Source organism: Phalangium opilio, unplaced genomic scaffold (assembly GCF_054372755.1).
Source record: "Phalangium opilio isolate 3A_F unplaced genomic scaffold, DU_Popi_V2 ptg000113l_1, whole genome shotgun sequence".
NCBI classification, from domain to species: domain Eukaryota; kingdom Metazoa; phylum Arthropoda; class Arachnida; order Opiliones; family Phalangiidae; genus Phalangium; species Phalangium opilio.
Window position 1 is genome coordinate 2,911,485 of NW_028324209.1, and position 11,266 is coordinate 2,922,750.

General features: G+C 35.2%; 2 protein-coding genes across 9 annotated transcripts; both read right to left on the reverse strand.

The window, feature by feature from the left end:
• Window positions 1–260: 260 nt before the first annotated feature.
• LOC149623313 (uncharacterized) lies at window positions 261–6,978 on the reverse strand. 8 transcript variants are annotated; one of them, XR_016374893.1, is made up of 10 exons: window positions 6,410–6,974; window positions 6,100–6,324; window positions 2,390–2,419; window positions 2,288–2,317; window positions 2,097–2,218; window positions 1,727–1,851; window positions 1,444–1,645; window positions 1,187–1,378; window positions 951–1,125; window positions 261–356 (listed from the first exon to the last, which is right to left on the reverse strand). XR_016374893.1 is itself a non-coding variant. In XM_089853099.1 (9 exons), exons 2-9 carry the CDS (start codon window positions 6,269–6,271, stop codon window positions 1,078–1,080), a joined length of 906 nt encoding a protein of 301 aa, XP_089709225.1. In that variant the 5' UTR covers window positions 6,272–6,324; window positions 6,410–6,978; the 3' UTR covers window positions 261–1,077. The 8 variants fall into 8 exon arrangements, 7 of the variants coding, with proteins under 7 accessions (XP_089709225.1, XP_089709223.1, XP_089709224.1 ...); XM_089853099.1 differs by having other exon boundaries at window positions 261–1,110; window positions 6,410–6,978; XM_089853097.1 differs by having other exon boundaries at window positions 261–1,125.
• A 688-nt stretch (window positions 6,979–7,666) lies between these two features.
• Window positions 7,667–11,044, reverse strand: LOC149623314 (zinc finger protein ZPR1-like). Its single transcript, XM_089853278.1, has 15 exons — window positions 11,012–11,044; window positions 10,048–10,305; window positions 9,861–9,971; window positions 9,564–9,725; window positions 9,411–9,501; window positions 9,265–9,338; window positions 9,105–9,191; window positions 8,992–9,032; window positions 8,830–8,911; window positions 8,610–8,745; window positions 8,376–8,536; window positions 8,199–8,309; window positions 8,047–8,136; window positions 7,902–7,967; window positions 7,667–7,834 (listed from the first exon to the last, which is right to left on the reverse strand). Exons 1-15 carry the CDS (start codon window positions 11,042–11,044, stop codon window positions 7,718–7,720), a joined length of 1,620 nt encoding a protein of 539 aa, XP_089709404.1. The 3' UTR covers window positions 7,667–7,717.
• Between the last annotated feature and the right edge of the window lie 222 nt (window positions 11,045–11,266).

Here is an 11,266-nt window from a genome sequence, read left to right on the forward strand (position 1 = left end):
TTAACCCTTATAAAATTCACTTAAAAATTGATATAATATAATGATGTTAAAAACTATAATAAACATTGCATACACACAAAAGGGCCCGTTCATAATTACGTCAAACTTCTCCACGAATATTCGACCGCCTTTGCTACACTTACGACTGGTTTCATAAAATCTTTAGAGTACCCCTCCTTGGAATTTAAAGATAATTTATGGATGACCCCTAAATCATATTAAAGGGATTGGAACCCTCTAACAATAAAGCGATACTGACATGTGTTTTCTCACGGATGCAAACCCTTTTAATTTCTATAAACATTAAAAGTTTGATATTGTTTTGGTATAAGTAGGTAAAATTATAGATTCAAGAGTATTAACACAAAAATATATTAAAATTATGAGAAATTATAAATTTAAGAATATTAACACAAAAATATATTAAAATTATGAGAAATTATAAATTTAAGAATATTAACACAAAAATATATTGGAATTATGAGAAATTATAAATTTTAGAATATTAACACAAAAATATATTGGAATTATGAGAAATTATAAATTTAAGAATATTAACACAAAAATATATTGGAATTATGAGAAATTATAAATTTTAGAATATTAACACAAAAATATATTGGAATTATGAGAAATTATAAATTTTAGAATATTATTATTAACACAAAAATATATTAGAATTATGAGAAATTATAAATTTAAGAATATTAACACAAAAATATATTAGAATTATGAGAAATTATAAATTTAAGAATATTAACACAAAAATATATTAGAATTATGAGAAATTATAAATTTTAGAATATTAACACAAAAATATATTAGAATTATGAGAAATTATAAATTTAAGAATATTAACACAAAAATATATTAGAATTATGAGAAATTATAAATTTTAGAATATTAACACAAAAATATATTAGAATTATGAGAAATTATAAATTTTAGAATATTAACACAAAAATATATTAGAATTATGAGAAACTTAAACTTTTTTTTTTTTTTTGGAAACTTTATTTTTGGCCATCCTTTTCCCGAAGTTGGTGACCGCTTTGACTGGGTAGTTGCTGCAACGCTTTAACATCGTTTTTGAGGCCACCCATCCGTTACCTTAACCGAATCATCCTATAATATTTAAGTTTGGGTTTAAAAAACCATTAAATGATTTAAAAATTAAAATAAGTACTTTTTCCGAGGGAATTTCCTCCATTTCATTTATTCGTTGGGCTTTTTCATTCAGAATTGCTTGAACTCTTTGACACTCTTGAAATACAGAAGAGTTCCATTTCCGTAATGTGTCATTGTCTCTCAAGGCATCTTTTAGTTCGTTTGTCAGCCTTGAAATGACCTCATTTGACGAGGATGCCGCATCATTGCACTGAGAAAAAAATTAAATTAAAACGTACGTCTTTATCTCCATCAATTACTTTTAAATACTTTTACTTTGCTTAATTGGCTTTCGAGTAATATAACTCTATCTTTAAGATTGGAGTTCTCATCCTCCAGATATTGACATTGGCGTCTTAGTTGCTCATTTTCTTTCGATAATTGCCAATGAACTACTTCCCCGTCATTTTTTTGCCACATTTCGTTCTCCCGCGAAAATGAATAAAACGTTTCCGATTCACTTTCAGCCTCAAGAAAACTGGGAATAAACACTCAATAGTTTTAGATTATAAAGTCTTTGATTGCAATTAGAAAGAATTGATTCAATTAAATCATTTACTCTGGTTGAATATCCATATGCGATTCCACGCTACTATTGAGATTTTGAGCCAAACGACAGGTAGCGGCCACAACCTTAGTACTAGATTCCCTCTGATCTGATATGGCATGAGGTGACTCAAATCCCTAATAAAAAACAAAACAAACTAAGCTTCCACAAACTATTCTTGTGGGGATTCTGCGACCGGCGATTGGCTCGTGAAGGTGCTACACCATAATGAGCGTGCCATAGGGGGAACACGGCTTTCAGTAATGAAGGCCAGTGAACTCCCGAAGCCGTTCAAGGTGTCCTTCCGGACCAAGGACCGTCGCACCACTGATCCGGCGGCTCTTCTCCGGCGATTGAAGGCCTACAACGGTAGGTTTCTGACCGACTGTTGGCGGTGCCTGAAGTCGTTCGATGAGAAGAGCACCAGACGCTGGATCTTCTTAATTGATGGCTCTCCACCTCTATTCTGTTTAGTTTTCCTTTGAACGATTTCGCGGCCATAATCTTTATATAACGATAAAGAAGCGTTTAGTTAACGTTAAGAAGTTAGGTTAGATTAGTTTACGTTCTTACTATGTTTAAATGGCTCTTGGAGAAGTGGATCTGTTTTTCGAAATAAAAAATTAGTTTTGACTTGTAAACGAATCGTGTAACAAGAAAGCGAGTTTTACTTACATTGCTCTTCAAGTGTGGGGGCCATTATTACTGAAATGAAAGGGAAAGTAAAATGAACACTTAGAAGGATCTAAGTCGAAAAAAACTACAAATATATCATTCAAAGCCGAATCTAGTTTGCCTTTCTCTAAATTTCTACCCGAATAGAATTCCTTTCAAGCACATTGGCCGGAAGTTAGTCCTTCCAATGCTTGGAGATTAAAAGAAATACCCGATTTCCATAATTAAGAAAATCCCGTCAGGGATTTCCTATTTATATTCTATTTATACTCAATCCGAAATCGTAATGTTAAACTCTATGGAGCTTAACATTATGAGGTGGAAACATTTTCGCGACCAAGGGGGTACACTTTTTTCACAGCCTAACTTTACAGCACTAGCAAAGGCTGAAAAGGTATAGTATCTCATTTCTCGTAGTGTAAGGTTAACTTGGCCTTTTTGTATGGGTTTTAAAAATAAATATTTTAAACCACGCGCTAGCTCACGCGCCAGCACGCGCTGCATTTCAATTAAAGTTTCAATTCAAATCTCGCGCTTAATTTCACCATTTTGATTCTCTAATTAAGTTCACGTGATTTTTTTTAAAACTCTTTGGGCCTAATTTTTGTCTTTGTAAGCCTAACGATAAATGATCACAAAGAAATAGTTATAATTTTCACATGGTTTCAACGAATATTTAGCATAGTGTGTTTTTATACAGTGCATTGTATTATCCGACCATTCCAATTTCCGAATGTAAGTTACGATTTAGTGAAATACTATATAATTAGTCTTAAAAAATTGGACGAATGAGTTTCACTATTCCAGAACTAATTTATTCCCAAATAACGTTTCTCCCAAAAAAGGGACAGATATTATACAAAAACGAGTTTTGCTTCGCAGTCCTTAAAAAACTGCATTTATACACAATCCGCGGCACTTTTTCAAACCCACAAAGGGCCAGAAATTAGAAATTATTTTATGTATTGCAATTTGAAATTAAGTTTAATCGATATGAGAAATTTGGTTTTAATTGCGTAGTTCAAACATTTGTTATGATTAGAAATTTTACAACAAAAATGGGTATAAATGCGGCGTTTCGGAACAAAGAGCTAAATCAAGGACGTTTATGACTCGAGTTCGAATTGAAGTTTAAAACTTATACAAGATGTAACAACACACATATGAACACCTTTTCTGAATGTATGATAAATGTCTGAAATACGACACTGCTTTTAAAACCACAAATCAGAATGAGGGACCTCATTTTAGGAGTAGTAAAGCAGGAGTAGTAAAGCTTTAATTATTTGACAGGGATAAGTTTTTAGGGGAACAGATTCTATATAATTTCCTGCGTGAAAATCTAAGCTCCCTTTATCTCGAAACGCCGCATTTATACCCGTTTTTGTTGTAAAATTTCTAATCATAACAAATGTTTGAACTACGCAATTAAAACCAAATTTCTCATATCGATTAAACTTAATTTCAAATTGCAATACATAAAATAATTTCTAATAAACTTATATCCTTGAAAACAACTCTAAACTAAATGAAAAAAAATCAGGCAACATAACATTATCCCTTAACATAACGGCCTTTTTCTAAAAATAAAAGAATATGTCAAAACAAAATCTCTTATTTAAAATTAATTACCAATCATAGAGAGCTTTTAGATGGGATAGTTGTACGTCACACCCTCCCAAGTCTTACCGCTGTTCTGGTAGCCATAGTGGGTGGTCTCAGCTTCATTTCCGCTTTAAACCCACCGATATGGCAGCGTAAATTATGTCACGAGACTCAGCTCCTCCTCCAACTGAAAGCTCTCTATTACTGAACGCGCGAGGGATTGGTTCACTATTATTTTTTAACACCCCGTGGTCTAATTAATCAGAAACCAGTGTTGGTCGGGTTAGCTAGATAAAGTAAAATCCCTCCGATAAGCTTGTAAAAAATGATTCTTGCCTATTTCCACGCGCGTTTTGTTGAAATTTGAGTGAACGAAGTTAATAAACGTGGGGAATTGAAATTATTGTACTTTTTAGACCACTTGTCACTGTCCCTATTTACCCCACATGTACATACATTATACATTTTTAAACTTTTGCGTTTGACTTGAATGATCACGTACCTTGTCCATGAGCAATAGTGTCTTAATATGGTATTTGGCGGTTCGAGGATGTATCGCGTGTTTTAACGTTATGCCTATGGCGCCTTGTATACTTCCCTCCCGTAGGGAGGTTTCTTATATTATTTCTGGTAGTATTTATAAATAGCCAACAAAAAAATTGCTTTAAATCTTCTACAACCCAGATGAAACTAAAAGGCCATCGTATGTATAAAAGTGGCTGAAAAATACCGCCAATATCAATCCTCTAGAAGGTACTCGCGCCGTACCTAACTACACAAACTATAAACTAAAGACCAAAATTAAAGAATAACCCTCCCCTCTAAACTAACCCGTGATCAACAGGACAGATCTAATAAGTTGACAGTTGAATTTACGCTAAATATTATCGAGGAAAGGTGGAATTGTAGAAAACAACTGCATTTGACAAAGCTAATAAAGAACTAAACTGGATGGAGAGGTTTAGACTAAGAAGAAAAATCAGAAAAGAAAGAAAAAAGAACATATCTAACACCCAACATACTGCAACCGATCCTCCCCACTACCCTGCTTAGCGACAAAGTTCATATACAGAACACAACCGAGGAGACAATCCTAGCTAGGCGCCAACAATCGTATTAAGACGCGCATCGCGGACATATCACTAGCCCGACTCAACTAATAGACAAGAATAAACTCGTATTGAAGATGGAACAGTTGAGCCTCTTCGACGGAACTAAGAGGGAACAACATGGGGGTAAAAATTTACCTTTCATCTCGCTTTATAGCGCCTGTGCTAAGGGATTTTTAGAGTGCGAAGAGACGCCAATGAATCAAGCCCCCTTGTACGTCCCGATGCTGAGGGTCAAGGTCTGTATACCGCTTCGGCTGAGGGTTGCCTACACCCCCCCCCTTCTGTTACGTCGAAGCTAGTTCAATTCAGTGACTGAATTGAACTAGCTTCGACGTAATCATTGAATTTCAGTCTCAAATGATTTGGTAGGAATGCTAATTGGAAAACAAAAGCCAACGCTAAACCTAAATCACGTGGTCGAACCGGATTGCTACGGTACAAATGGCGAGCCGCCAGGCAAGAATGAAGCCAATAGAGCTATCTCAGAAGCATTAGTGTGACGTCACCCATGCCATTTGCCCATAGAACCAAAGCGGTACCAAACATGGCCGCCCACTGCCAAAGCTAAGCCCATGACGTTTTACCTAGGCACTGACGTCACAACTGAGATAGCTCTATACGCGCTAATCGCGATACAATGGGCCAAAAGGCTAACCTTAAATTAGGCGACAATTCACCACTTGCCACTACAATTACCATACAATCCTTCCCATAATAGACCAAGAAATACAAATAAAACCCTAGGAATTTCGTATTTTATCAACTAATAAACTAATTAGGTTTAACCTAAATCATGGTTTAAATACTAATTAAATTCAAAAATTGCCCCCAATTTCGATAGAACCTTTCCCATAATAAATGCAAATAAAACCTTAAGAATTTCGTATTTTATCAACTAATAAACTACCGAATCACTGTTTAAATTCAAATTAAATACAAATATTACCCTAATTACGATTATAAAATATTGTTGCAAAGAAAGCTTGTACTTACCAGTTCGGACGTTCGAGTTACCAGTTCGGACGTTCGAGTTACCAGTTCGGACGTTCGAGTCTCGAGAAAAAATAAAATTTCTATAAGGCATTTCTGTAGGAATCGACCGCCAGGGGGCAAACCGAAAAATAGACCTAATAGCGTCAATAGGCCAAAAAGGCGTGAAAGTCATATTTTTTGCGGCATGGAATGGGTAACGCGTCGTGTTTCCGCTAATAGGACTTTCTGAAAAAAAACCAAAGGAATTTATTTATTTATTTATTTATTTGCTATTAATAGTACATATAAGCCACTAGGGCTCGGTTAGTACCTCAGAAAAAAATCCTGGGTAAAAGGTCCGACAGCAGTTCATTCGAATCAGTTCAGTTCTAGCAGCAGCCAATCAAAACAAAGTACTTATAAAGGACGCTTTCTGTCTAAGATTTAACGTCATAGTCGTATTTTTGTACTTTCGAGTTTCCAGTTCTTGTTAGTTATTATTTATACCATAAGCATATCAAACCACCGTAAGCGTGAATTCACAATAAGACGACGGGTAATCACCATTGTACAAGCCTGCAGACTTAGAAATAAGGATAATTTTTAAACTAGTCCTTGGGACCAGTGACCCCCCTAGTGTCCTAAATAATAAACTGGTCTCCAGAGTGGTCCCAGCCTTTGTTCTCCTATAGATTTGCAATTAATAAACTGGTCCCGAGGACCAGTAAGGCCCACTTTTTGAATTAAAAAACTAGTCCAAGCAATTAATAAACTGGTTTTGGACCAGTGGACGTGTGCTATTTCTAAGTCTGGTACAAGGGCGCCAGAGAGAAATTTGAGGTTCTACGCCACCTAGAGGGAAAACGAAGCAATTCTCTCCTTCCCGATTCTCCCTACCACCTTATAACCCGGAAATCTAAGCAGTCGTCTGCTTCTGCAATAAATGGCAGCGGTACAACTTTCCCACTACTGGAAGCCATAATGGCAAGGACTAAAGAAATAAGTGGACTATAATTGTCGAGGGAATGATGGGTACTTAAGTGCGATTTAACTAAATGGGATAGAATTAAGTGTAATTTAAATGAATGGAAATAATTAGTGAACATAATTTATTTATTTATTTAATCAATTAAAATCCATAATGACAACATAGAGAAAGGAATTGTTACTGGAGTGGCCGAGTGGACGTTCCATGAGCAGCCCAAGTTTGGGTTGGTGCGTAATATAGTGCTGCCATCTGTGTACTAAAATTTGTACTAAAATATTTCAAAGTTTCTTTCAATATTTTTAAATTATTTTCGCCATAGAAGACGCTATAGTCGTACGCACCAACCCTAACATGTAGCGCCTCTGGTGGATTCTGTGCTACACATCGGTACAACATAGCCTGTTAGCGAATGTACTGTACGCACCTTGGCCTGTTGTAGGCATTGTATCGGCCACTCCAGTAACACCTTCCTTTCTCTATGATGACAAGGACTGAAGAAGGAAGTGGACTGTAATTGAGTAGGGAATTATGGGTACTTTAGTTAATGATTTAACTAAATGTGAAAATGAAATTAAGTGTAATTTAAACGGAAATAAATAATTAGGGAACATAATTTATTTATTTAATAAATTTTTAATGTACATTATTTTTTCAATTGGAATAATTTTCGGTTTTCATGTCATTAAATCCTAATTCTTCATTCTGTTCAAAGGTTCTCTCGTATTTCTCAATTGTAATAAGAGGATCAGGGTTTGGTGCGTGAATATTCTAAAAACATTAAGATTAACATTGAGATTTACCATTTTAAAGTAAAACTAAACCAATGTTGGATAACCTCAATGTAACTATTTCCACAAGGATCATCCAAAACCATGGTGGCTTTTATTTTACTATTAACAATCTGTTTAAATTTAATTGCAAATAAATAATTAATTAATTTAAGCGATATTAATAAACTATAATTAATTAACTAATTCAACCTCGTCAATTTTTGCTAGAAATTCTTCCATCTTTCTTTTGCTTTCACTATCAGCACTATCCCCTTGAATTAAAATATTCTGGGAACTCAGCTGAGTAATTTAAATTAATTAATAACGAATCTAAAATTAATTAATTAATAACATTTACTAACTTGTTCTTTGACATTCTCCAAAAGACCTTCAACAGTTGTGAATCTTCCACCTAAAGCGTGGGAACCAACTTCTAATTCAATCTCTGGAATGGATATGTTACAAGTTTCTGACTGTAATTAAGAAAAATTTGATAATTAGCTGCTAAATTATGTAAAAAACAACCAAATAAGAGTCACTTTTAAGACATCTCTGGTTAAATCTCTTTCAGATTCAATTTTAAGAGTGATTTTGGTTCCGAGGGGTTCACTACCACCTCCGCTCTTAACTTCATTTGTTTTATGACCGCAGGCTGAACAATTTGTGGCCATAATTATTGTTTCCTTAAAATTTGGAATCTCTTTGAACCCATGTGTTAAGTAACTAACATTAATTTAATTTAATATAAGCCAGTTTTTAATTAAAAAGGATACTAATAAGTTCCATGTTTGTATCACAAGGCGCGTTACAATATGAACAATTAGTTTGAAACATAAGTACTTCCTCGTCAAGTTTTAATTCTTTGTTTAAAGAACTAGAATTATCAGTGGATTCTTCCTCTTCCGGTTCCTTTATTTGTTAAACAAACTAATTATAGGAGCATAATTTAATTTTCCTAATTATCACCGACTGACAAATGTTAATTAAGCTTACAAAAATTCCCAGAAATCTATCTTCATCTCTAGACCTGATATAATGAGTTACCAATAATTGAGGGTCCTTTTTAGGAGCCATACTGGTTTTAATTAATCTCAATTAAGGAAAATCAAAATAATCAAATTAAAATTATAATTGGAACTGGAATTTAAAGGATACAAATTTTCCAAGTAACTGTTACCAGATGGATCATTTAAGATCTAATAAACAAACAAATAAATAAACACATCCCCATAACCTAAAAATAAATGTTAATTAACTTAATTCCTTACAAAAGTAAATGGCTTTTCTCCTGTTAATAAATTATTCAACTCTTTTATAAAATCCAGATATTTATCAAGACAATCTGCATCAGATTCCTAATTAAGATACATCATAAGTTAAGTAATTTAAATTATTAATTAAAGGGAATGTTAGTTGAAGATATCATACTTTCTTTAGGGTATCTATTCTCTGATTTAATCCCTCAATTGTTCTTTGAATGATCCCTTCTATTGTTGTTATAGCTAACAACAAATATATATACAATTAAAATTAAACTAAATGTCAAATCCTGGATAAAAGCTCAATTATCTTACCCCCCTCTTGAGTTCTAGATGGAATTTCAAATTCTAGTTCAGGAATTGAGACTGTAGCCCATTCTGTTTTAACAACTTGTCTTGAAAGGTCCTTCAAAAGTATTTACGTTGCAATATTCCTGCCTGACCCCAAAATCAAAATTAAATGCTTACCTTTAGGCAGGCAACTTTAAGTTCAAATCTAAGACCTTCTTCTTGCATCTTTGAGGCTGGTTGTAGTTCATTATTGGACCAGTTACAATGAGGACAAAAGAATGACATCAAAACTACCTCTTTGTAAAAGGGAATCTTGGTTAGGAGAAGTTTTGTCGTGCCCTATGGAGAAAATAAACATTGCTCTGAAACTCTCGAGTTTTCTAACACCATATTTAAGTAACGTTAACTCTAATTAGACTTTAAAAGATACGCGAATAATTATCTACATAACGTTATTTAATATTAGAAACATACATTCTTTCTACATTGCAGACAAAGGCTTTTTTGAGCCAAACGACAGGTAGCGGCCACAACCTTAGTACTAGATTCCCTCTGATCTGATATGGCATGAGGTGACTCAAATCCCTAATAAAAAACAAAACAAACAAAGCTTCCAAAGACTTGATAAGTTACCGAAGAACCCCCAAGAATGAAAACTTACCGGTCTAGATTGTCCAGCACTTTCAGAACTAGGCAAAGTCACGTGACTGGCCGCTTCATTCCTAATTGGCAAAGAATTATTATCTAATATAGTTTCTTTGACCTGTTGATCCAACGATAAAGAAGAAATGCTATCTTCCTGAGATGGTTCAGAAGCGGCACCGTCAGTATTAATAACCGAGCAAACAAAATGGCGTTTCTTTGATGACGTGTTTTTTGGCCATGACGTACTGGATGATGAAGATTCATCAACTGGAGGCTAAATGAGCGGAAAAGCGATTAAAAATCGACGTAATAGCGATTAAAAATCGACGTAAAATGTGTAATACCTCATTAATATTGTAACGGGGAGCCCGTTACCAGGATTCACCACGAGGAGGAGCCACCTAACCTACAACCAGGGTTCCCCGCTAGACGGCGCCCATTCCCGGAGAACTGTACCTTGGACCTGTCGTCTGCTCGAGCCCCGGATTGGCTGATCCCCGGAGGCCCGAGGGAATATAATCAAACGTAGCCCGGGAAGCTGGGCAGTTGGAGGATTACCGGTATCGAGATGATTTAATACTTTTGTTATATTAAATTAATTTTATTTACTTGTTTACATATTGTCTAACGGAATTGTAATGTATATTAATATTAACTAACGGATTGTAAATATAAATTAACCGGGTTTCTACATTAATAAATATATATTGAATTAAGATAAATTACGTAGTCGTGTGTTTTCTGGACTCAGTGACAGCGCGCGATTACAATTGGTGCCCCGAGAGAGGAATAACTTTTTGAATTTCGCGCCTTTATCTCCCAGATTTTGTGTTTGATACGGACTTGCGTTTTATACGGACGTCTTTTCACCGAGTGAACTTATTGGTATACTCCTGGACTTGTGGGCTGCGGTGCATCTTAGTGTGTTCCTTCTGCACAACGTGGGATTGGAACACCCTACAGTGAGCCCCTGATCCGGCCTGGGGGGATCTTTGAGGGTGTTCCGCAGACATCGGGAACACTCTACCAGCACGGACACCCAGGACTCTACGAACGATAAGTCTATCTTACGTATTTCTTTACTCGGTTTTTGTATACTCCGTATGTTTGCCCCGGTAAGCGTGAGCAAAGGGGCTATGTAGGATTCCCCGGTGGGCTACATCTCGCTCTCTGAACCGCGTGATAGGGTGGAGCTTAAGTTTTTGGCTTCTTTTTGTCTGCGTTTGCCAGCACCC

Excerpts from the sequence above, each read along its gene's own strand:
- LOC149623313 (XM_089853096.1), bottom strand. The coding sequence starts at position 6,271 with ATGACTTTCACGCCTTTTTGGCCTATTGACGCTATTAGGTCTATTTTT. Across the intron at positions 2,318-2,389 it reads CCCCACACTTGAAGAGCAAT|ATCCACTTCTCCAAGAGCCA; the intron begins GTAAGTAAAACT and ends TTCGAAAAACAG. Across the intron at positions 1,646-1,726 it reads CATATGGATATTCAACCAGA|TTTTCTTGAGGCTGAAAGTG; the intron begins GTAAATGATTTA and ends GTTTATTCCCAG.
- LOC149623314 (XM_089853278.1), bottom strand. The coding sequence starts at position 11,044 with ATGTCTGCGGAACACCCTCAAAGATCCCCCCAG. Across the intron at positions 9,033-9,104 it reads GAGAAAAGCCATTTACTTTT|ATCTTAAATGATCCATCTGG; the intron begins GTAAGGAATTAA and ends TTTGTTTATTAG. Across the intron at positions 8,137-8,198 it reads TGGAGAATGTCAAAGAACAA|CTGAGTTCCCAGAATATTTT; the intron begins GTTAGTAAATGT and ends TAAATTACTCAG.